Source organism: Grus americana, chromosome 4, assembly GCF_028858705.1.
Source record: "Grus americana isolate bGruAme1 chromosome 4, bGruAme1.mat, whole genome shotgun sequence".
Classification (NCBI taxonomy): domain Eukaryota; kingdom Metazoa; phylum Chordata; class Aves; order Gruiformes; family Gruidae; genus Grus; species Grus americana.
The window spans coordinates 27036421-27063567 of NC_072855.1; the positions used below are offsets into that span (position 1 = coordinate 27036421).

Consider the following 27147-nt stretch of genomic DNA (forward strand, 5'->3'; position numbering starts at 1 on the left):
GACAGACTGACTCTAGGGTCTAATTAATCCATGAGGAAAGGCTGAAACTCTTGCCAATGAAAATGCAGTAAATTTTCAACTGAGCTAAGTCTAACTGATAAGAGCTTTCCTGAATACTGTTTTTCACTTGCTGATCATCTTTAACACTAGGAAAATCACCAGTTGCAGCACTGGTGCAAATAAGAAGGAAGTCATGGATTATTGTGCTGTTTCCTATGATATTCTGGTATATTGAAGGTAAGTCTTAGGAAAACAGATCCATTCACCACACAAAGCATAGCCTGGCAAAGAAGGAAGAGCCATGTAATGTCACGAGCAGGATCTCACCAGCTAACTGTTTTATTCTTCAGTCAGAAATATGACGAATTACATCTGTAAGCAGCTTAACAGACTAGAATTCATTTTCATAGACCACTAATGCCTTTTAATTAACCAAACTGTAATTGACATTTGGGAACTATAAAGGAGATCACTGCATGAGTAAACTGCACCTGGCTATGTTTAAATGTAAAATGACTCAGAGGTCCACATATATATGTATGTATGTATGTATTATTATTATTTTTATTATTTGCATCTGTCAATCTCTCTAGCTGCCTGAGGATAGAAAGGGAATATTTTAGAAAGGATGAGTAAGGGACTGGTGAAAGAGAGGAGGAAAGAGAAAGAGGGAAGGGATAGCAATCTTATTTTTTAAAAAAACCTTCACCTGCCTGCCGGAGAACATTAAACAGGGTTTTCCAAAGATGCTGCCAAGTTAAAAAGAAATGGGCCAGAGTAGAGATAGTAATTTTCATGACGGCCATTTGCTACTGATCCACACAAGTCTCTTTCTCTGCAGTATGCAATGTTCCGCTGAGTGTAGCGGCCGTGATTACAGACAGATGGGACCAGTGTGCTCAAACCAGGAGTCACTCGGAGACATGCTGTTCGCTAGCTTTTCCATGTGATCTGAGATATCAAACACCTTCATCTTTATCTGCCAGCCCTCAGCAAGTCCTGCTCTCGTTCACTTCTGGCTAAAGCCATCCTTACTTACAGAGTATTCTCTAATAGGAAACACACTGCCCAATGATCCTCCCTGGATAGGCACCTAAAGATTCGAACATCTTGAACAGTGTGATAAATAACAAGCAAAAGAAAAAGCTGCTTATGACAAGAGAAAATAGGATTTGGGCCCTTCAACCAAGAATGCTGTTTAAGACAAATGTATTGCCATTTTTTTTTAATAATTCAGGGTGATATTATGGGAAATGGTACATAAATAAATAGTAGAATTACCACCAAAGTTTAAGTAAGTAGCAGGACAAAACATTCCCGCTCAAGACAATTAAACTTATTTGAAAAATCCTATTCATATTATTAAAAAGTAAGTCCCAAAGTACCATAAAAGTGAAATGACAGTAAGAAAAATAACTACACAAGAAAAACAACTAGTCATTTATTCAAGTATTTCATACATACAACCAAATATAGGCAAGTCTGGATATATTTAAAAGTTCTTTTTGGGCAAGTGACAAAACACCAAGTGCTAGTCACCTACATGCTCTGTTCCTTTATTTCCAAGTCTTCTTGTTTGGACTATAACCAGAAAACAGAAAAGCCCAGAAAAAATGAGTGTAAGAATTGAACAACATTTTTTAAACTTGAGAAAAAGTTCCATTTTATTCAAGTTTGATTCTCATTTTACTCAGTTTATTTCTCCCTTTTGCTAGCGATAAAGAGATAGAGGTGAAATAACACTGATAAAATGTTGAATAATAATTATTTTTCATACTCCTACATATAACTGTTATTACCAAGTCGTAACTTATAACTGTTAAGCAATAGGAAATTAAATGGTGTAATCTAGGACAAATCTTCTTCTAAGAATAGACACTTATTAGATTTCCAGGGCTTGCACATTGTTTAGAATCGTATAATTAATATTAACATTCTTTTCGTGACCCACCTGTGTTGCATTGTTTCAGTTCTCTGGTCTTCCACACTAAGGACGTAGCTTTAAGCAGACAGATGCTATGCAGCTCAAGCCGTACATTTTTAATTTACCAATGGCAGCATTAGACTTTTCTTCCTTTCTCTTACAGTAATTAATTTCTGTTTGCAAGGTACTTTGGAGAAGTAAGAGTGGCCCTCCAATTTGCCTGCTCTCTAACTTTAAGTTTGTTAATAGACACAGAAAATTGGTAGGAATGATACGTTGTGAATCTACCATTTTTATTTTCACATTTTGTTTGATTTCACAGTTTTCCAGATATTTGAAAATGCCTATATCTTTCTCAGGTCAAAGGCACATTGCTTAAACTCTTATGCTGCTGTTCTGTGAGCAGAGTCTTCAGCAAACTGTTTCCAGGTAAACAGCTGCAAAAAGCCAAAGTAGAAATTCAGCTCTTTTCCTTTTCTTTCTTTTCATGTTGATGTAACACAATCATAAAACCTCACTGGAATAATTTAAAAGCTGTACCCCTTTAGTTTTGCATAGATCAGACATGCTACTGGAGCCAAAATGAGTCTAATATGCAATTAAAGTTCAGGCCAAAATTTAGACCTAAATTAAAAGACCTCCAAATGGTCACACAATTCACGCAGCGACATAATGTTGTACGTTTTTGTAGACATCACAACTGCATGCAGGCCTGCCATAACACAAGCCATATCTGCCAGAAAGAATATTCTTCTTGCAGAAGTGGGAAGTTTCAGTTTGACCACTGGTATGTCACCATGCTTCATAGGTACCGTGTTTTCTGTGCACTGGGTGTGAATTTTAGTGCAAATTGTTTACGCATAGTCAAATACCTCATTACTTTAGTAAATTGTATCTGATGATTTTTAAAGGAATTCAATTTACATGAATCAGTGCAGGAGGTGAGACAGAAAATTATGATGAGTGGATACTGGGAGTAAATGGGTAAAACACAGGAGGCTGTTGGTGGAGGAAGTAAAGGTCCTTCTCTTCTCCAAGATAATAAAGGTAACTGAAGTGTCTGTGGAGAAACCTCTCTGAGTAAAGTTGATAGAATGAAATTATGTAGCATCCTTGTCAAGTTATTCTGTAGAGTTATTTGAAAAGATAAAGCTAATCAAGAGCCAGAAGAACTAGTGGAAACCAAGATCATGGCAAATGAGACTGGCCTGGTTGTAGATACTGAGATAAAGTAATTAGTTTACAGAAAATCTCAGATGGTAGTTATGCAAGGTCTGTGACTGTGAATATATGGGATAGGCTGGAGAGGAATAAAATAGGAACACTGATATTGTAGAGGGAATTCAGGAGATAAATCAAATACTTGTGGAGAAAAACTGAGTTTATCCATGGGATGCCGGAGAAAGCTTCCTGCTATATGATTTCACAGAGACTTCTTGGAGGGAAATGAAAGAGCTGTGATTGTCAGTGTTTGGAAAGTTGTATGGGAGCCTGAAAAACTGGTGTGATGGCTGTGGAGATGCTCTGCAATGATTTTAAGTACTCTGTATTTTCAGAGTGTTTGTTAAGATGATTAGGTAAATGTGTTCACTTGGAGTTACAGAATCCCTCAACAAACCTACCAGAACCGGAAGCGATGCTTTGAATTCATCACATTTCAGACATAATCTGCAAACAGTACAAAGCTTTGAAAGTCGCGTATCAGTCTTTTCCTGGTTTAGCTTGTGGCACAAGTTTGCACCAGAAAGGCAGAGTTCATCTGAAATGATGGCATTATATGTGCTCCATGGCAATGCATGGTGATGATCTTCCTACAAAAGGATGTGTGTGACACTTTCAGCGAGTAAGACATGTCCAGAAACCTGGAAACTGTGTTCACCGTAAATGCTCCTAGCTTTGATTTGGGGACATCTATCTGCTTAGTGGTGTGAGTCCTCTGGTGGGTGTCTGTCTCATTTTGGTTTATTAATTAAACACTCAGCCCTACTGAAAGGTAATAAGGAGGCACTGGCTACTTCTGAATTGGCACCGTGGATATGTCTAGCTCCCAGCCATTCTTGCATCCTGCCTGCAGCGCAGGCTTGTAATTTTGACCTTATGTAAATCTTATGAAAAGATAAGGGCTGCACTTAAATCAGTCCCTCACTAGCTGCCAGAAATGTCAAGTGTGGCAGTGAAGTACTCTGTCTTGAGAGAATAAAGCAGAAAGCGAGAAGCAGGAGAAGGAAGGCTTGTGCATGCTGGCACTGTTGGAGGAAGTACGAATCTCTCCTGGAAGCTGGGGAAAACTGGGTGTTAAAATCCTGAGAGGTGACTTTGACCTGGACGAGACATGAAGAGCAATCAGGCTTGCTGGTGGGAAAAGGAAGCTTAGTCTGCAATCTGGTCAGTTCTCTGCAGTAAAGAGAAAGGAAAAAGGTCCCACGAGTTTTCAATTATAGCTTGAATTCAGAAGGTTTGTCAAAGCCAGGTGAATGGGAGGAAATAGTTTTTACATTGTACTGCAACAACACCAACTGGTGACCAACATTAATAATCCTTTTGTTTATTCTTTTGCTTACAACTTGAAAATATCTATATTTTAACCATATCTATGGTGAATTTTCTTCCTAACTTTGTGTTAGCCAGAAGAACAAACTCTAACATAATTTTCCACCAGAACTTCAGTTCTGACCACAAGGGAATTTGAAGTTTTGAAAATTTTTATTTGCATTTTTTACCATTGAATTTTCCTGATTTTTTTCTCTTCATCTGTATCTGAGTGGCACAAATGGTATTAAAAATTAATAAGCGTTTCTAATTAACATTTATGTTATGTGGTCAAAGACCCAAGCAGCAAATGAGAGAGTTTATATCTCCTGTAACACAGTAACGCAATTTTGCAGAAGTGTAGGCTTCAATTTCCTGATCCAGTGATTATATCAAACAGAGAGAAATTGTTTATATCGCCACTCAGATTGTTCAGCTGAAAGCCATTTATCAAGCATAGCAGATAATCAAACATTAGTAAAACTAGCTTGTAACTCTCCTCCTAACACCGCACCTGTAGAAAACGATTGTTTCCCTAGTTGGATGCCAGGTTACAGCACACTACAATCTGTGTTTCAACACAGAGTAGGCACAGAGGGGAAATACGGAATAACCCATTGCCAATGGAAATTCATTGTTAGGACACGTGCTGGCTGAAGTTTCCATGATGTGTTCTGTAAAGGTTAAGGTAGGTATTAAGCGTGTTCATATTAAATATACCATAAAACAGCTAAGAAAAGTGAAAACTACTTATGAGAACCAGCAGTATTTCAGAAAAAATGAGTTTGTTTTGCTGGAAAGAAAAAGTCTTATAGGATAGTGCTGTTCATTGTTTCAAAAGAGCCAAATAGTTTGTTTATGAGTAAAATAATCCCAGCACCATTAGTCTTGCATAGGAAGTATCGTTACTCTGAAATGGATTGGTAGGGGAAGAGGAGGGTAACAGATGAACACAGGCGGGTTTATGAGCAGCGTCAGGGCAGTTTTTAACTTACTCTCCTGAACAGTTCATTTCGGAGCTGACATTACAGTTATCAAACTAACAGGCGGAAGAACAAGACTGGACTGTGCTCTGGCCCTACCACTGACGGCTGAGAAGCAATCAAGCTCTCAGTGAAGATGAGGACCAGTATCAGAAAAAACTAGAGTACTTTCCATGTGGTTTGAGGCCACTTTGTTCACCCAACAAGCAAACACTGTGTTTGGTAATATGCCTACACCGAGTAACTCCAATGGAGCATCGTCCAGGTGAATCTTCACTGATGTGTGCTCAGGAAAACATTGTGCAAGAACAAGAAAATCACTCTATGAAATTTACTTCCAGTCAACCTTCTTAGTGACAAATATTTTTCCTTTGCATAATGTATTCTAGGAAATAGTGCAGTTTCATTCACTTTTTATAGTGAATGCCTTGTGAATGGCAGAGCATTCCCTCCATCATGTTTCCTTTTACAGGGCTGAATCTTGGTTAAAAAACTCCAAATGTATCTGTATCATTAGTCAAACTAACTGATATAAAATAATCACCCTAGAGTAATGCTTTCCATGGCTTATAATAATTGATATACTCAAAGAAACTAAAGCAATGGGACAACACCCAAATCCTGATTTTAAGTGCCGCATAGTCCAGGAAGTGTTTGGCTCCAGGGTCTATTTTGTAGATGAGATCGTAATAAGGCTAGAAGATAGTATATTGGGTTTCAGCTGTCTATTTTGATGTAAGATCCCACAAATGAAGGGGAAAGTTACCATATGCCTTACTGAAACTTGGCTTAGGTATTTTCAGACTCTTGCCTTAAAATTGCCCTGGACATTTGCTGCTGTAAATGGCAAAGAACTGAATCTGTCTGTCCTAAAAAAATAGTTGCATATTGCTTTTGCATGTTGATCGTGCTGGTTGATGAAAATTTTCTGAAATCAGTTTCTCTGGATAGGGCTGTTAAGAAAACTGCACTGTCCTGAATTATGTGTCCATTTTTTTTCTGATATGGACAGAGTCATAAATATTTTCTCTGTACTGGTAGTTGAAGGTTCAAAGTTACTGGCAGTCCAAAGTCTAGACGGGCCAACTGTAAAAAGATTACCTGTGAGACCATTTGTCTAGCTTTCATATTTTATTGCTATTTAGTTTGTGCTTCCTAACATTGTATTTTCCTTGGTGTCTTTATAAGGCTGATGAGAGAGGAGGAGGATGCTAGCAAATTGAATCACAGAGATCTCTGCAACAATGAAGGGTTTTTAAATAGTGAAAAAAATGAAACACAGTCAATTAAGTAAGAAATATCCATGTTTTGTTTCTTACTACCATCACTGGATTGTCTGAGAAAGACTTTTCAACTGCATTTTAAGGACAGTGTAACAGCGTTTTGTCAATTAACACTGTAATTATATTTCACTTACAAGCAACATTTTAGGCAGTCATAGTAATAGATACATAAACAATGTTTGATGAGGAATGTATAATTTGAAAGTTTTTCACAATGCACTAGGATTGTGTTTGAGGGCTTTGCATGGAAATTGAAAAAGGGAAACCACATTTTGGCAATTTTGCAATATCTGTTGTTTCCAGGACAATATTTTGGCTATTATTACTCCTTGCTCTAATAATTTCTTCTATTATGCTCCATGAATAGATGCAATTGGCTGCTCCAAAAAAGGGGATATGAGAGAAAATACTTTGCTGAGATGGAATTTGATCCTCTAAATGCTTACATTTTATTAGCTATAAAATACATTATTGACTTTGCAGCATAAGATACTTCAGGGATCAGAAATACTCTACTGTTTCTTTTAAGTCACTATACTTTGGAAAGAAAAAGAAAGATGACATCTACTAATTTGATGGGGTCTGTAAAGTATACAAGATAGAAACACTCAACTAGTGTCAACAGCTCAGCTATTACCTATCTTAACCTATGCCCCATCTGCCAGACCACCAAAAGTAGCTTCAGCGATGTTACAGGACAGTCGAGGTGCAGCTCGTCCCGCTTCAGGTCTCTTCTGCTGAGTACAGGAGTAGTTCAAAGAACTGCGTGATGTGAGAGGAGCTTGTTGGGCACACCTTTTCCAAACAACTGCTGCTTCCTGTGAACTGCTGAGGACAAAGCTGTCTTCAGTTGCTCTTGCTTCTTCCCCTTCAGTCTTTGTGGGCAGCGTCCTTGCGCAGCGAAGAAATGCTTGTCCTTTCTTATGAACCCATGTAACATTGCCAAGGCTCTTCCCAGAGACTCTCTCTCTTTTTCCTTGGGAAGAATTTCATGGAGATGTCGAATTGGTAAGTATGAAGAGAGAGAAATAAGGAGCGAGCAAGCAAAAGAGAGAAACAAGCATTATATCCCAGTGGTGTTTCTTCCTGGGAGAACTGCAGACTAGGTTAGAATTACTCACAGGATTATCTTTTGTTTCTGATTTTCAAAGGTTTCATTTATTCCTATCAAATGCAGAATGGCATAAATAAACTGATAAGAAAATACTGATAGACCTTCCAACGCTTGATAAATAAAATCCAATTAGGCATGGATGGATATGGATCTTCTTTCAACTAATTTGAACACTGTAATAAATGTTGCCCTGGCTGACCTCCACTGTGCCTTGTTGAACAGGAGACGCTTTTTCCCCCAGTCAGTGCCGCACTCGTAGCAGGCACTTTGACTCTAGAAAGTCTACACAAGGAGAGGCATCAGGGTCTAGCAGAGACCGTGAACCCTAGGGAGATAACCTGTGCTCTTATCTGGGCTCGGGTCACCTGAGAGCAGGCTGTAGCCTGGTTGTATGGGTGTGTTCTGGATGCACGGTAATAAGGACATAAGAGGTGAGCTCAGCTGTAGTCTTGGTACCTTCTGACCCTGCTGATAACTGAAGCATTACAAAGGGCAGGGAGAGGCAGGGTCATGCCCTTTACTCCTTTGCTGTGGTATTGTAAGTATATTTTCTGCTTTGAAATGAAAATGATTTGACGTCTCCTGAACAGTGATCTGTGCCAGAAGATATGTGGGAAAGCCTGCAGTAGCAGAAAAAAAGGCATGATGTTATGCTGTATTATTTAAGGAACAGAAAGTGCAATAACACACATATACATGGTGTCAGAGGATGGAAAGCCCTCCTTTTTTTTTTTTTTTTTAGTATTTAGTCAAGTGATCTTAAGATGAAAGGAACAGTATATGTATATATCACATGCAATATTATTATTACTTTTGTTATTTTCATCTGACATCCCCAAAATTGATATATGGCCTGAAAAGTACAAATGAATTACAGACATATATAAATATATTATACCAAAGTCTTAGGTATAATGACATCCTACATCTATTTTACACTGCAGTTGATGAACAATTTTGAGGATGCCAAGCTTAAGGAGGTAAAACTGTGCTATTTTACAATCAGCAGTATGCAGCAGGTGTGTAGATAAAAGAGACAACAGTTGTTGCCCAAGTTCTTGCTGGATCACAGCTCTTCTCTGTAACTGTGACCAGCTCCTCAGAGTTATTTAGCTCTATGACACTGAAACAGGAAAAAATGAGATGTTTCATGCCCTGTGTTGGGACACTCCATCAGGCAGAGGAGCCTGCGCCTCTACACAGAATTTGGAAATGGATATATTCCTAGGGATGCTGTTTGTGGGTGAGGAGAGTGCCAGAATACAGACAGAGAACACAAGTATTTGTGCTATTTTAAAAGCTGAGAAAAACAGTGACCTGGCGACTTTCTTGGGGAAAGCAAAATCAATATCTATATTTGGGACTGTCCCAAACTCTCTGGCTACCTTGTTTAGGAGTGCAGCTCTTGATGCCCTCACTTGTAAATTGATATTGATAGACCTTCCCAGCTTGCTGATGGTTGTGAGGATGATAACTGGTGATATCATTCCACTGCCCCAGGGGCTCACAGATTCCAAGTCCTACAGTTATAGTCCCTGCAATCACCAAAACTGAATAAGAAAAAGTGTGGTGTTTTTGAAGCAATGTATTTAAGAGAAGGTCAGTACATGCTTTGGCTTGAATATATGACTTGCAGTGTTGCAGAAATTTAGTCTTTATTCGACTGAGCTCTACTAAAACACACAGTTTTCTGAATTTAATAAAGTTCACGTTCTGAATTTTCCTGAATATTGATATAGTGCCAGGTCCTTGAAGACAGTGCAAACAAGACTACAGCCTTAACATAATAAAGCACTTAAGAGAGTCCTTAAATTTAAATTTAAGTGTGGACTGTGCTTTGCTGTGTGAGAGCCCGTGGAGGGTGGGAACTGCAAACAGTGAAGTGGAAGGGCAGGTGATTTCGTACCAAAAGCAACTTGCTTGCAATTCCTCCAGTATGTGTAAATAGATCTTACCTGCCAAAGAAAAACATTTTACTTTGGTCAATAAGGTCTGTTTGTTGGAAGAGGTCTTCTGGCCAGTGAATCAATTCTTTCTTAAAAATGCCATTAAACCTTTAATCTGAAGCAGGCAACCAACAATGACAGGCAGCAGGGACTGGTTCACAACTCCGTTAGCATTGTACTGTGTTGTTGTGATGGCAAATATTGTAGTTTTCACTAGAACACAGACCTTCAATCTCCAGCCATCTCATTCAAAGAATGTTGCACATTTTCATCTAAACAGTGACATGATGGAAAGTATACTTTTCATTAAATGCTATACATACTGGAAAACATATATGTTCTGATGAAGTGTCATGTAGAAAAAAATTGAAACACTGTGGTGATAGCTTTTTACTTTAAAATAATCTTTCACAAAGTATTCATTACTTTTTGTATACATTTTGAAAACCTTTTAAAACTCAGAAGCTAGTAACAGCTTTTCAATCTCACAGAAAGGAAATGTTTAAATTGATTTTTTTTTCCCCTGCAGAACTTCTTCAACAAGAAAGTCACAGCTGTTTTCTTCCCTTCTGTTTCTGAGTGGAAAATAAAGACAAAAAGTCCAAAACAGATTGCGGTCAGAAAATTAGTGTTAAACCATAACTCTGCTTGCCAGTTAGTTACCGGTACTAATTCAAGCTATAAGCTATGCAATACCAATTATGAAGTGAGCAACTTACTTCAAAGCTTCTAGATATGCAAGCGTGCATAAAAATATATATGTATGCGCATATATGCACATATATATATACACACACAGTTATTTTTTCTTGCTCAACATTTCCTTTAGATGATGAATGCTGCATTTACTCACTGAAGCATCTCAGGCGCAGGGTTTGTAACGTGCTCTAGATTCCTGCCTCAGCCGACTTAGTGGACAGCAGATACTTCTGCCAGTCTGATGGTATCTAATTACAGAGCCAAGGGGTGCATATTTCACTAGAACACTCTGCGATGTTGAAAGATGATATTCTGAGACAGAGAGTGGCATATCAGCCATTGATTTAGGTCACAGAAGCAATTCACTACCACATGAATAACATTAGCTGAATGTTATATCCAAACATAGCAGAAACCTTTAAAAATCTCATATGTGATAAAAGTTGGCATTAACATTTCAGCTTTTGCCAAAGTATTATACTAGCCCATTAATCTTAGCAGAAAAATATTCTGCTTTTGCTAGAAAAAGATCTTCATGTAATGCAAAAGATAGAGTTAGGTTTTGGGTTTGTTTATTTATTTATTTATTTTATTTGTTATTGGAAACAAGCATAGGAAAAAGATAAGTATTTTAAAAGAACTAAGTGTAAATTTGTGGGTGACGCACCATTGAAATAAATTATATATGCATATGAATGTAAATAACTATTCTTTTCACACCAATGAGGTTAAACCAAATGTTTATACCTTCTATTCAGGAGGATTAAAAAAAATATTCCCAGGAGTACTTTTGTAGTGTTGCTGTCATAGCTTTTATTTGCAACCAAATAAAAATGAGGTTAACACCGGGAATATTCCTCTTCCTGCTGGGCGTGTCTGTTTACTTGCTTGCAGACATGGTCATATGCAGGGGTTTTCAAAAACAGAATGCTACCACCTTGTTATGAGCAATCAATCACTTTATGCCCCAAGGTCCAGCAGTGGTCCTTATACTACAAATAGAAATGCATTGGTTTGGACCAATGTAGGGGATCATTACTAAAGCAACTTTATTTCCCTCTGAAACCTTAAATCCCTTCCTTGGCAGTCTCTCTACATGGACACCTTCTCTGAAGCACATTCTTGGCCTACGTGCATGGGGTTTTCTGAATTTGACACAAAATTTGCCACCTTGGGCCAAATGATTTCCAAAAGCTTCAGGTTTCAATGAGAATCCCACTTATAGGAAGTGTGAGAAAGTGGTCAATGTAAGTGGCTCCAAATCTTTTGGTTTGTTCATCTGTCCAACTTCCATAGCCCAAGTAAAGTTTTGTCATGCCCCTTAATCACAGAATTACTTTCTATTTAACTACAGCTCAGATTTTATGTGCATTTTGAGTTATACGAGATGATTCTGATTTAAAGTTCGCTACACAAAATTGTAAAAGTTCATTTTCTAAAATGTCTTTCTATTCATTTGTTTACATTGCTTGTCATTTATTATGTTTTAGCCACAGTTACAACCTAGGAAGGACATGCAGTGTTCAAACATTGTTCTGCTGATTTACGTCAAGAGTGTATTCTAGTCACTAAATATTTCAGGCTGTAGCCATTGAATTGAGTAGCAAAATAAGAATTAGCATAGATTCTCATTACGAAAAACCCTGTAAATCTCTCTGTCTTGACTCCTATTTTTATTTACCAGCGTGCTTCAAGACAGGTGACAGGAAGGATTTTCCTGGTGTGATAAAGTCCTTCCAAGGACAAGTTCTGTGCATTTGTAGCACAGAAAACAAAGTATTTACTAAAATTTCCCTAAAGAATTACTTAGTCAATGCCCTTGATACTTCCTTGCAAGGCAAACAGGGGTGTTTCTTCACTGCCACATTAGGAAAAAATAAAGGAATGAACATAAAAGTGACTCTGCGTACACACCTTCCACTTGATACCTTTCCAGATCACTTTACAACTTTCCATTTTTCCGTCTCTTCAGCTGCTTATTTGTATGCTGTGGGGACACCACGGTCCTGATGCTTCGCTAGATAACGACTGAGTGTATCTGCACTGCCAGCCGCTGGCGTCTGGGAACAAACAGCATTAGAGATTAGAGCTATGAAGGATCAAGAATTTCCATCCTGTTGAATAGCTTTCCACTTCAAAATGTATTTTCACTCCAAAGAGGAGGAAACAATGAGTATGTGAAATTATCTGTTGAAGAAATGTTTTAAGAACTCCTTTTGGTTACTTCTGAAAGGGATGAACTCCTCTGCCTTCCAGCAACCCATGCACGGTTACTAAAATATTTGGCAGTGTTTATGTAGAGTACTTGTCTCATAAGCAGAGTACAAGCTAATCCTCTCACTTGGAATGTGTGAAAATATGCTGGAGAAGAGTCAATGCTGCAGTAGCAGCATAACAGGTTTGCAACCTAGAAAACAGGCTGCAGAAAAGTAGCCCATTTTTGCTAACATTTGTTCCTAAAACTGAATTTCTGACATCGGTTCAAAGAGAAATAAATACTGACCTATCACAACATGCTTCCTTCCCAGAACAGGAAACAGACAACTGATAAATTGCATATGTTTGCAATTACACTTCCAATGATCTATAAGTGATCTGTAAAATGCAAGTGTTTCTCCTGAGAACTCTTCACTGTACGTTGAACCTTGTGAACACCTTTCTGAGCAGAATATGCTTTTCGTAATGACTTTTTTTTGCATTTACGTAGCAAGATAAATCATGACTTCATTATTTGGCAAAATCTGCAATGGCATCTACCCAACTTTACAACTTTGCCTTTACAGTTAATGCATGATATAGTTCAAAAATTACCTGTTTGCCCATCAAGGTTAATTTTCCATAGATTGCTACAGTGCATTACAGGTATCTTTGCCTCTTATTTTCTAACTTGTGGGTTTACTCCTGGAATACTGCTGAAGTGATTAAATATCATTTGCTGCATATAATGGATAGTTTAAAAAGCTTGGAAATGCCTTATCACTTTTTTAAAAAAGCTATGATTTTAGCTGTTTTTCTGAACATAATATCTTTGTTTAAAGCAATGATTCTCAGGCTTTTTGAAAATGTACAACTCTTGGACAAGCTAATCCCTGTAGTATTTACCCTCCGTAATTGTTTTCATCCCCGAAAGGAAAGATGCGGCATAAACTTTTATATATGCAGAAGTGGGGTAAAAAGTAAAATCTGAATTGTAGTATGAAATTTATTACAGCCAAGGGAACTGCCTCCCGAGCTGCAGTGGGCTTTGAGTTGGACACTGGATACTCCCAAAACATACTTTTTTATTGTTGGTTGGATGTTAGAGTAATTTGATGTGGATCCCCACTAAAAATTAGGGACACCTCTGTCCTCTCTGCACTAATAATCTAGTTCAGCTCTAGTGTTGGCTCATAGACATGATGGGGTTTACCTTAGGCTCCCATCCTTGCTTAAAGGAGGCTGTCAACAACAGCTGAGCTAGCAAGTTTAGACTGAGTCTGGATACCACCAGGCTGTGTTTGTGGAAATAAACACGAGTCACTGTTATAACAGAATCAGACATCTCTGAAAACAGCGGGGTCAGGAGTCACATTTACCATTGCAGCTTTGTGCAACAGTAGAAGAATTTGTCCTTTAATAGATGAGAGGGGATTAACCCACAGCTTTGTATTTTAGTGCTTGGGGAAGGAGGGGATGACTGTGTACAGAGCAACAGTAAAAGGGTGATGACTTATTCACATTTGGAAGTCCACCAGGATTTAAATTATATCTGTTTCTTGAAAATGTTGGGTTCGATTCACCATCTCCAAAACTTTAAAAAAAAAAAAAGAGTTGCTCCTTACTTAGATACTCAGCTTAAATTGCCTAAAGCTGGTGATTGCAAGAACTTAATTCCTCCCCTTCCATCTCTACATTTGAAAAAAGAACAATGTTGGATTGTGCTTTCAAGATGCATATTTTTGCTTAAATAATATTTTTCATTAAATTACTCAATACTTGGAAGCTATTAATACTTTATTTAATGTAATTGGACTTTTTTTTTCCTCAGGTATCAACAGTGCTAGAGTTTGGCCGCATAGTAATTTATACTACCAGCCTTCGTGTGGTGAGAACCACTTTTGAAAGATGCGAACTGGTTAGAAAGATATTTCAAAATCACAGAGTTAAATTTGAAGAAAAAAACATTGCTCTCAACAGCGATTATGGAAAAGAACTAGATGAAAGATGCAGGAGGGTCTGTGAAGTTCCCTCACTCCCTGTTGTGTTTATCGATGGCCATTATCTTGGGGTAAGTAAAGCATGAGCCTATGTTTTGTTCTGCAGTCTGGAAGAACAGATGAAAATCTTGATGAATGAGAAGCAGGGGTTTTAGAAAATTGCTTGCAATGCTGGAATGATGGGAACAATCAAAGCAGAGATCCCTTTGTGGTATGTGCAGCACAGATCCACACTGATTTGAAGATGCGAAAGATAACTGGGAAGAAGCTATCAAGAGGGGAGTAAGATGCAGTAATACAATCTAAGCTACCCTATGTTTCTTAAAAAATAGCTTATCTTTGTAGTTGAAACCATGAAAGTCTAGAGAAATGGATTTTTTTTCCTCATGGGAACCTGTATGTATGATTGACCCAGGAAGATGAACACACATAGCATAAACCTGTCATTTAGTAATGGCTGTGTTGAATATGAAAGTAATAGCTTGGGGTGTCAGACCTTAAATGTGCATTGAATTTTATATGATGTAGTCTCTATCAGGCATCTGTAATCAATTGAACATTATTTTAGGTACAGAATTGGTTAATACTTAATTTTAGAAAAGTCTAGCAGTAAAAGAGAGAAAAACAGCCCAAATCTGCAAGACATACACTTCAAATGGACAACTATAATCCAAATTTGTACTCTGGTACTCTGGGTCTAAAAGCTTGCTGATATTTGAAATCACCTTTTCATTAAGGCCAACCTGTACGTTCGAAATGTATTTCTCAGAAGGTGAAAAAAATCAGAGTTTAAAAAATTTTGGAAAGTGTCACAAAGAAAACAGCTTGAGAGCTCAAAGAAGGTATTTCTCTGGAGCAGTAAAGAACTAGCAATTAGCACAAACAGCGAGACTGTGATTTGTGAAGGCAAACTATATTTAAACACAGCAGGGTTATTCTGTTTGTATTGCTTAACACTTTCATTTTCACAAAAGATTTAAGTAATGAAATGAAGTGTAATCAACAATCTGGGCATAATTGATATTGGACCTGTATAAACACTCAAATACCCTTTCTCCCCTTTCTGCCCATCCCCTTCCTAGCTCTTGGTGTGCTCTGCTCGAGGCGGGCTGCCCCGAGCACTCTAACAAATGCATTTCCTGGCACAGGGCTCGCCAGACCACTGCAGCAACTGCGAAAATCACCTGTGTGCAGAATGTTAGCAGACAGCAAATTTTACTTGCTAGTAGAGAATGCTTTTGTCAAAAGCCTGAGTTGGAGAATTCTCCAGTCAGGCAGGAACAGAAGTGCTTTGTTCAAAAGCAGCTTAAAATTCAACAGGATTCAGACTAAGATTAATTCACCTAATTATCATGTTAAATATAAAAGTAGTGAGTTATGATAGAGTCCAAGAAAATCCCAGTCCATGTGTGATCAATTTGTCAAAAGAATTCAGTTAAAATACTGAAATGGATTGAATAAACTATTTGCTCAGCTCTAGGTGAAGCCTGGTTACAGTTATGTTGGTGTGATGAATGGCCCATTAATTCACTGCTGCTTTTTTTTAACAAGATAATGGAAAACTTGTCTTTTAACAGAGGAGCAACAGTGTAACAGGCAATACAATCTCATTAAAACTATTTAAGTATTGTATGAGATATTTTGGAGACGTATAGAAAGGAAGGCAAGTGAACTAGGAAGTTAGTTGGCCGTGGGAGAGACAAATCTAGCTGTCCAACTACCTGCTGACAGGTACTCAACAGGCTTTACCTCCTGTAGGTAAAGAAATAAAGAAAGAATTTGGTGTTCTGGTCTACAGACATTTATTACAGCATGGCAACTCCATTCACATTGTTTAAAAAAAAAAAAAGTATTGATCTGCCAAAAAAGAGAACAGAATAAGACTTGGGAGGTGTTTTCTTTTTTCTTTTTTTGATTAAATTGATGAGGAACACTGTGGTTACATGGAGCAGACTTTAGCTCCAGGAGAGGATTAAAGTTACTCCACACAGCAGCGATATTATTTGTGGACAATCTGCTTTGTGGGCAGGGATCAGTCCGGGAGATGCCTGCTCTGCTCACGGGGGCATCGTGGCCAGCCAGGCTGGTGGCAGCCCTTCGCTCTGCCAGCGTTCACAGACGAGGCTTCTGCCCGCCGCTGCTCTCCGCTAATTGTCACCATACTGGGGGGCACTGCTGCTCTGGATCTGTTGCTACAGCATCAGTCTCTAATCTGCTTTAGTTGAGATGAACCAGGATGGGGAAACCGAGTTCACCGTGAGCAGAGCTAGCTCAGGCGGCCGCTGCGGCTGCTGACGGGAGCACGGCGGCTGGCAGGGCGGCGGGAGGGGAGAGCCCCAGGGTGAACCTGCCGCTTGCGCCGGCAAGGGACGTACATCCATACGCTGTGTTTGGTAAATGTGGCAAAACCCCCATTCTTTCATGGCAGATTTTATTTCTCTGTCTTAATATGGCTTCATAAAAGAGGCTGGCATTCGATCGTTTAGGAAGAGAAATGAGGAGGGGGGAACACTTTGCATATCGAGAAGGTCTGACAATGAAGTAGTCACCCCCCAGCTCTGTCAATGCCTGGTGGATGTGGCACCTGAAGAAGACAATGCACCAGTGACTCCGAAGGCAGTAAGTTGGCTGGAGCCTGTGCTGGGCTTGTGTTTCATTAAAATGTGATTGAGAACTAATTACAGAATTTGGTCTCGTTGGTAACAGTGGACGTTTCTATAATGTAATTTATGATAATTATCTTCTGATATGCAAATGCAACACAGAAATCCAAAAGCTTGGTGTGTTAGTAAATTAATCATGCAATATTTTTTTCTCTCTCTTTTTCTGTTTCTCTTTTTAAAATTTTGAATATTCATTTCCTGGCAAATCCCTCCCTGAAGGAGATTGCATGTAGCAATACAAAGAAGAATCTATGTTGAGCAAAGCACCTTTCAATGAGTCATAAGGAGAAAAAAACCCAACCCCTAATTAAAATATGAACAGTTTTGAAAGGAGACAAGATTATTTTTAATGAGATAAATGTAACAGAAGCACCAGGACACAGCATATGTGCATCTAATGGAGTATACAGCATCCGAGCCGTACAGAAGCACGGATAAGATTGTTAGAACACTGCAGGCTGTGTGGATAAATCTTCACGGCGCTGTGGAATTTATCATTGCCTGCACAGGGGGAATCAAACAAATCCGTGACTTGGGCAGAAGCAATAGAAAAATCATATTTAGCCCCTGTCAAGCACAGTCCTGCGTGCTTCAGTACAGCACATTTTCTAATCTGCTCATTTTTTCAGGACTGAATCATTGTATTTCTTGACACACACTGTCTAAATATCAGTCTTTCAGGAAACTGCGGGTTCTTTCTGCAGCATGCTCTTTACCAGCTGATCTAATCCCTCCTTTTCACCTGAGGCTGCCTCCATCTGAAATGGAATTATGCCATCTGCTGGGACACCAAAGCAGAATAAAAAATGCCTTCCAAAAACCAGAAAGAAACATAGCGGAAAAAAAATTAAAAATGGGAGCATTCATTTACTGGTTTACAAAGGCACCCAGTACTGTTAGAGGTTTATGTCCTGTAAAGACCCACTCTACTGGAAAAGGTATGCACATAAAAAAAGGCAAATAGAGTCTCTTTAGTAAATGTTTAATAGTTTTAAAATACATTTATTTTTCACTTTAAATATGTGACTGAATTCAGTATTCACCTGCCATATAAACCTATTATTTGAATCTTTTCAAATATGTGAATTTTGTATTTTTTTTTCCTGAAGAAACCATTTACTATTTAGTATTCCCAGTTGTAATGAATCCACGATGGCATGACATTTGCAGTAAAATTATTTTGACTCATTGGTTAGGATTATTTCCTAAGAATGATGAGGCTATTTTTTAATTGACTTTTAGAAAATACCTGTGTAACATATTTTTTTGTTATGCAAGTAGTAACTGTTCCCTTTTTGCTGCTTTCCAGTGGCCATATAGCTCTCAATTGCCTCCATGCTTTGCTAAATGCATTCTTCTGGCGTTCACTTGATGGGGTGGATATGAATGGCTCGGTGGCAGTAAAACTATGATGTAATTATTGCATCAAGTCACCTAGCATTTTCCCATCTGCTTCCTCCATTTTGCAGTTTAACATTTCAGGAAAAGCAGGGTTTAGTTAATCTGATGATAGCTCTTTGCATGTCAATCTGTCGTGATTTAGCCCCAGCCAGCAACTAAGCACCACACAGCCACTCGCGCACTCCTCCCCCCCAAGTAGGATGGGGAGGAGAATCAGAATAAAAGCGTAAAACTCGTGGGTTGGAATAAGAACAGTTTACTGGGACAGCACAGGGAGAGGAAAGCAACAACAATACTAATAAAAGACTATACAAAGCAGGTGATACACAATGCATTTTTCTCACTGTCCAGCACCCGATGCCCAGCCTGTCCCCCAAGCAATGACTCCTCCTCCCCGACCAGTCCCCCCTTATATACTGAGCATGACGTCATATGGTGTTGAATATCCCTTTGGCTAGTTTGGGTCAGCTGTTCTGGCTGCGTTCCCTCCCAGCTTCTGGTGAAAATTAACTCTATCCCAGCCGAAAATCAGGATATCATCCACCCCTTATTCTATACTATCTATGTCATGCCTAGATCCTACACTTCCAATTAATCCACACCACTTTTCCTGTCTTTTATATATATACATGTATATATAGATACACAGATATCATTCCCTTAGTCTATGGACCATCCCTTTAAAATGTCCGTTGAGTTTATTTCATCCATGACTTTGGGCTCCATTTGTCACTACAGTCTTTCAATTCGGTGCATGGTGTGGGATTGTTGCATGCTGCATGTGGAGCTCGTGGCTGGTGTATCTGGTGTGGCCATGCCCATGGTCTGCAGGTTGAAGATGCCGATTTCAAGGAATTTGCTGGGCGCCGGTTACTGAAGCCAGTTCTAGTTCCATCATTGCTGCCCTTTCTTGGTTTCATCAAAGTTCATCCTTCATTAATTTAGGTGATTCTTCCTGTAATACCATTGATACAGCATATAGAAATTGTAGTAGTGATGACATACGATGGCAGGGTTATTTAGAATTAACATCATACAATTTAGTTTATTGGCTATTCTCATCCAAAATCAAATCCCCTTGAAGTACACATCAGACTTCCCCATCCTTATGCATCCCTCACCAAGTGCAGTCAGGTCCTTGAGCAGAAGCAGTCCCACAGATGGGTTTGCCTTTGCCTGAAGCAGGGCTAGGGCTAACCCAGACCATTTTCCCTAACGTGGTCTTCATGTGCAGTACAGGGAACTTATCCCCTTCTACAGCACATGGAAGTTTTGATTGGGCAGGGCCAGCTTGATTCGTAGACACCCTAGTGTTAACTAACCAGGTGGCCTTTGCTAAATGTGTATCCCAGTGTTTGAAGGTCCCATTGATCTCAGTGTGGTCTTTAGCAGCCCATTGTATCGTTTGATTTTCCCAGAGGCTGGTGCATGACAGGGCATGTGATACACCCACTCAATGCCATGCTCTTTGGCCCAGGTACCTATGGAGTTGTTTTGGAAATGAGTCCTGTTTGACTCAATTCTTTCTGGGGTTCCATGTCACCACAGGACTTGTTTTTCAGGACCCAGGATAGTGTTCCGTGTGGTGACATGGGGCACAGGGTATGTTTCCAGCCATCCAAGTGTTGCTTCCAGCATTGTAAGCACATGGTGCTTGCCTTGGTGGGTTTGTGGGAGTGGGATATAATCAATCTGCCAGGCCTTTCCATATTTATATTTCAGCCATCATTGCCATACCACAGAGGCTTCAACCTCTTGGCTTGCTTGATTGCAGTGTATGTTTCACATTCATAGATAACCTGTGTGATAGTGCCCATGGTCAAGTCCACCCCTCGATCACAAGCCCTATATGTTGCATCCCTTCTTGATGGCCTTCTCATTTTCTGGCAGTTTATTATACAGTGGGGCCTCTTCAGCATGCGTCACCTCCTCCAGCGATATTCCAAAATCTTTGCCTTCTGGCCAGTCAATGATCAATTCCAGAATTCCTGGGCAATTGGGGTTTCCTGTTTGAGCCCGCTGTGTAATCAGTGCAACCCACTTACTCCACGTAGCATCAGGTGCATGGTGTGTAGAAGGGGCCCTGTCTTTGAACATCCAGCCCAGCACGGGCAGTCGGGCTGCCAGGCAGAGCTGTGCTTCAGTACCAACCACCTCTGAAGCAGATCGAACCCCTTCATATGCTGCCAATATCTCTTTTTCAGTCGGAGTGTAGCGAGCCTTGAATCCTCTGTATCCCCGACTCCAAAACCTCAGGGGTCGGCCTCGAGTCTCCCCTGGTGCTTTCTGCCAGAGACTCCAGGTAGGGCCGTTCTCCCTGGCTGCGGTGTAGAGCACATTTTTCACATCCAGTCCTGCCTAGACTGGCCCAAGGGTTACTGCATGAACTACTTCCTGTTTAATTTGTTCAAAGGCTTGTTGTTGTTCAGGACCCCATTTGAAATTGTTCTTCTGTGTCACCTGATAGAGAGGGCTCCAGTCAGACTGTAATTTGGAATATGCATCCTCCAAAGCCCCACAATGCCTAAGCAAGCTTGTGTTTCCTGTTTGCTAGTTGGTGGAAACATGGCTGCTATTTCGTTGGTCACATCCTGTGGGATCTGATGGCATCCATCTTGCCATTTTATTCCTAAGAACTGCATCTCCCGTGCAGGTCCCTTGACCTTACTTTGTTGTATGACAAAACCAGCTTTCAGAAGGATTTGGACTATTTTCTTCCCTTTCTCAGAAACTTCTGCTGTGTTGCCCCATACAGTGATGTCGTCAATATATTACAGGTGCTCTGGAGCTTCACCCTGTTCCAGTGCAGTCTGGATCAGCCCATGGCAAATGACGGGGCTGTGTTTCCACCCCTGGGGCAGTCGATTCCAGGTAGACTGAATGCCCCTCCAAGTGAAAGCAAACTGTGGCCTGCACTCTGCTGCCAAAGGGATCGAGAAAAACACATTTGAGATATTCATTGTGGCGTACCACTTGCCTGCCTTTGACTCCAGTTCATATTGAAGTTCTAGCATGTCCGTCACAGCAGCGCTCAGCGGTGATGCAACTTCATTCAGGCCACGATAGTCTACTGTCAGTCTCCACTCTCCGTTGGACTTTTGCACTGTCCATATGGGACTGTTAAAGGGTGAGCGAGTTCTGCTTGCTCACTCCCTCACTCTCCGGATGATGAATTAGGTTATGGATGGTTCCCAGGGAGTCTCGGTTGGTGCAATATTGCCACCGGTGCACCTGTTGAATGATTTAGCCAAGTCTGTGGCATTTCCTTGCGAAAAGAAGGGAAAAGACCTGACTGCAGCCCCTGCGCTCCACCACCATGCTAGAGAGCTACTGAAGTTAGGAGATAAAGGATTCGCAGGCTGGTGCTTTGAAATTTGACTGGTTAACAAAACTGAAAACTCACTTCTCCCTGCTGCTTCTCTAAACTTTGTGGCCACTGTCCCTTGTGCTCCTTAGGTGAGTCTTAGCAGGGACAAACTCTAATGTTTCACATCCCTTTGTGGGTAATTGTGACTGAGCACAATCTAAGAAGAAAAAGAGAGACATCATTTCTGGTTGAAAGCAGTTATTTGACTTATTTAACAGCTGCTTTAATTACTCTATTAATTACAAACTCTCTGTGTTAAGATTTACTGATCCAAAGGGATCTGCAAAGTATCTTTTATTCAGATTTCACTTGAGGCAGTGGTTAATCAGGAAAGACAGACTGAAACACTTAAAAACATTGATAGCCATTTGGACGTTTGGTTTTTAATTTTAAAACCATAGTAACAAGGCTTTCCACTTTGAAAGAAACACAGCTGGCTGACTGAATGTCATGTGAAATATAAATCCTTTAAAATATGAATCTATAATGTGAAACCTGTCAGACTTTTAATTATACTGCTGTAAAAGCCGGTCAGCGTTATCACACAGCGTCACTGTAACATGGAGCAGAAGTCACAGGAATTATTTTGCCAACTGGTGCCGGAGAGAAAAAAGTCCTTCCCTAAACGAGGGCAAATCAGGGCTTGTCTAGCTTAGGAAATTTGCAGTGCTGCAATTACATCAATAAAGCTGCAAATCCTTAATGTCTCTGCATGGGATGGGCAGCGCAAGCTTTGTCTTAAGCCGCTGCAGTGCGTTCAGGCGCTGAGCTAATGCTCTGTGCGCCGCCTTGGCAAACCCTCGCTTTGTTGTGCCCATCACTCCCACTGCCCGTTCTGCACAAAAGCAGGGAGAGACCAGAAGGCAAGCATGAAAGGGGCCGACAGACTGCTAAAAGCTGCTGTGCTGGGGACACAGAGAGCCTAATGCATGTGTCGCAGCTGGTACACTCTGTGCCCATGATCTAGAACAAATTTCAATAGAAGAGTCAGCACAAGTAAGGCTAGCTGATCTGAGTCTCCTGTCATCTTCTGTGATAAATTAACCACAACTAATTACTTTGTAGATTTTTTTTTTTTAAAAAATCTCATTGAAAGTGTAGCACTGTAAGAGTAGCATTAACTGAAAAAGTGGTACTCACATTCACTAAAATATTAATATTTTGCTTTTTAACTGAAATGAAAATCATCAAACACAGAGTCACAAGTGCTTCTTTTCTCCACAAAGCCAGAGCAAAAAGACTTTCTACAGGGAAATGAACCTTAGTAGGGTGACATACAAAATCCTTTGCAACGTTTTGGTGGCTACCCACTAGTAGCCTGTGCAGTCCCCAGCAAGTCACTGTGAGGGGCTAGACGCTAACACATACATTGCTGACCCATATGTGTTCCCTGTGCTCCCTGGAAGCCTTTCCCACACCTCCCAGTGCTGGTGGAAAGCTGGGGCAGAGAGACCCTGCAGTTGACCGTGGGAGGCTCAAAGTAGTGGCACGTCCTAGCTGTGTACCAGCATCCCATCACACCTCAGCCCTGTGCCAGCATCCCACCACACCTCCCAGCTCATGCTGGAAGGAAACCCAAAGGTGAAATTTAACAGTCTGGGCATGCAGGGACTAACAAACTTGGTCAGCGTGATTGCATGAACCCACCACCCAGTCTAGGTGTGGCCAATCATCCTTAGCAGCAAGTAAGGGCTGCGCAGTTCCCTCCATCTCTGTCTCAGTTTCCTCACCTTTTGCTGGGTTTTTTTTTGTGTTCCGCTGATTAAAAGTGTCTGTGTTTGCTAATATTGAGTATTCAGTGAATTAGGTTACATAAGTGAAGTGTAAGCCTTCAAATGTGGCCCTCTAATCAGAAGAAAAGGGAAAAAAAGTTTTACATCATCTTTGACACTTTCATTTTGTCTGCAGTAATCTCTTAGCATTTACTTTCAGAAGGAAAAAAGAAAAAATACTTCAGTACTGCCTTGGTTCAGATCACAGAACCCCTCAGAGGCCTAATGTACTCAGACTAAATTATTATTATTCATTGTTGTGTCTGACTTTAATGTTGTTACAGTATTTTCATTACCCTTTTTCTCCTTGTGTTATACATTAGGCATATTATGTCTTAATTCAATGCTCAACTGCCAGAACATTTGAAATACAATTTCCTCTTCTCATTTTGCTACATTCTCTGATGTGTTGTATATTTATATAATTGTAATTTTTGACACGGTAGCTAGACATATTTTTTATTCTGTCAGGAAGCATACCCTGTAAAATAAAGGGAGCACAATCAGAATTTCCAAGCTGTGTTGCCTTTTACGAAAAGGCAATGTTATATGATGCCCGGTAACGAACCTCAGGCACTTCTGCGATTAGATTCTCCTCTCCTTCTAGCTTTCCTAAGGTTGACCTAATTACAAAATACTTAATGTGAGTGAAATTTGTCCTCAGCCTGTTTAAATTTTCAATACCACATCTTCTAATCATCTCTGTTTTTTCATGCTAAACTGGCTGACCTTTTTCTTCTTCTTCTTACTAATAGGGTGCTGAGAAAATTTTGCTAATGAATGAGTCTGGGGAACTGCAGGATCTCTTAACCAAAATTGAGGTAATTGTATTTCTGCAAATAAACATAAAGAATATACCTGGAATATTTGCAATTAAGAACTATTTTTTTAACCACTTCCTCTTCTTCTTTTATAAACTGATGATCCCAATTACATTTTTAGGTTTTGCCCTTTGAGTGAATGATATCATAGTATCACAGCCTGTTAAGTTTAAGAAAACATGAGTGGTGATAACATCAAGCCAAAACGTCCATCCCTATGTTCTCTTGGTTTTGGCATAGCAGGAAAAGCAAGTAATTTTCCCTTTCCCATAACTTTTGACATCATCTTTGGTATTTAACCTCCACCATGCCCTGGAGGAGCCAGGCCTCTTGTGTCGATGCTGCACCGCTTCTCTGTGTACTGTGGTGAACGCACTGGGAACCTCACATCTGCATTCTGGTTAGACATAAAGCTGAGCATCTACAAAATCTGGGCAAATGCCAGAAGTTTCCAATTACACAAATTTGCATAGATTTCAAATTACAGATTATCATACCTTTCTCTAGCTCTTAGTTTGCCTTGTCCTTTTAAATTCTCTGGGTTATATGGATAGTTGTGTCATTAGAAAAGGAAGGTATTGCTATTAATTATCTTGTTATTTTGAAATCACCCCTAACCAAATTAAGGTAACACATAAACTTCTGCGGCATGTAACATCAACATTAAAAACAGATAATGAGAATATGGTATTTGTAAAAGACACTGATGCAAGAGCAAAAGAAAGCTACATCTAATTGATTTAGCCCCAAGGTTTTTCTTTTGCTGCATTTAGCCAAACTACAGCATATCCTTTCCTAACATGCTTTCAGTAACTCTTTGTATACCATACATCTTTGAGTTTAACACAAAGTGAGTATCTCTGTTGGTGAAACATGTTGGTCCCTTATAGCCAGTCTCCTTCCTGAACTCCTCCAAAAATTCCAGTCAGGCTGAGCCTAAGGGTTCTTCACCTCTGTCTTATTCAGGAGGTAGATCTAACACTTTCCAGTCAATTGTGAACTGCCTCATCCCTTTGCAGTGCAGGTGGCACCTTCTGCATTTGTCTGGCCTGTTCCTTAACTCAGCAGAACTGTCCTTGCCTCATGACTCTCTGTATGTATTTCTGTATAAAGTGCAGAAGAACCTGCTGGCCATATTGAACGGTATCCAATAGCTAACCAGAAACTATTAAACAAATGCATACATATGATTAAAGCATGCAGCATCCTTATGGTCTAATTAGAAAGGTTAGCTAATACACCTTCTTAACATTTTTCATTATTTTGGAATGAAATGTCCCCAGATCCTGCTTTGGTGGGTCCTACATTATTGCCTAGCCCAATGTGCGTCCTAATCTTGGGATAGAAAGTACATCTGAAAGACAAACAACGCCAGGTTACAGCAGACTGTGATAACTGCTTACTGAATACAAACATGGCTTCAAACACATTGTTGCCTGTTTTTTATTGCAAAAATGGCTATTCTACAATTGTAAGGGGCAGTCAGGTTTCTTCATTACTGAAGATACAGAAAGTGATTACATAAACTGTCATCTATTCAAGAAGGAAATGGCCATTGTTCAAGGCAACTGAGTTAAGGTAATTTTTCATTTGTTTTTGTTAGTTCTCTTAACCATATGGAAAAGTAGTTTACAAGCCTAACAAGAAATAGTGAATGTAAGGATTAAAAATATTATTCTCTTAAAATATTTGCAATGATGTTCAATGAAGTAAACTGCCATCATAAATTATGAAAGCTCTGTGTACTCCTGAGACAAAAAGAATGCTTATTTTACATTAAGTACTTCCAAACATTGTGCCTGGAGAAGTTAATAGTAATAGGAGTTGTTTGCCTGGTGAAGAAGAACAGCAAGTTTATGAGCTATAGGACAAAAAGAAAAAGTGCCTTTTTTGCACGTTCATCTGAGTTGTCAATAGATGAATGCTATTATTAATGGTTTTGCAGCAATAGCTTCAGTTTCCTTGATGAAACTACAAGAAGGACTACGTTATCTGTACATATTTTAGTATACTCTGGTAATAATTCTGACTAATTTTTTAGTGGTGCATAATTCCTCAGACTAACACTAGCAGAAATGGTATGGAATACTGTTCTTCCTTTGTGAATAGATCTGTAAATTCTTTACTCAACAGTGCAATGTTAAAGCCACATATCTGTGCTGTGGTAAGTACCCAGCGTGATGCGCTTTTAATTTGCCTGATATAGAACTTTAAGGCAATCATTAAACAAACTGGCAACATTTTCAGCAAGTGAAATTTAAAAATGTCTTTGAAATCTCTTCCTGTGTTCTCCATTGTCTTTAATCCAGAACAGAGTAAAATTATTGTTTTACTTGGGAATCAGGGCAATTGAGGGAGCCCAAGCCTTGCTTGCAGCAATTTTCTCCAGGTATAACTGTTGAATATTGATGATCTTTCTCTTTTACACTTCAAGCTTCAGCATTCTACA

At 39.6% G+C, this 27147-nt stretch overlaps 1 protein-coding gene across 1 annotated transcript in view; it reads left to right on the forward strand.

Annotated features, from left to right (window-relative positions):
• Positions 1-27147, forward strand: part of GRXCR1 (glutaredoxin and cysteine rich domain containing 1) — a 43166-nt gene that overhangs the window by 15289 nt on the left and 730 nt on the right. Inside the window, exons 2-3 of the mRNA XM_054825648.1 lie at positions 14506-14745; positions 24633-24698. Coding sequence (XP_054681623.1) covers positions 14506-14745; positions 24633-24698 — 306 coding nt within the window. The remainder of the gene's footprint in view (positions 1-14505; positions 14746-24632; positions 24699-27147) is intronic.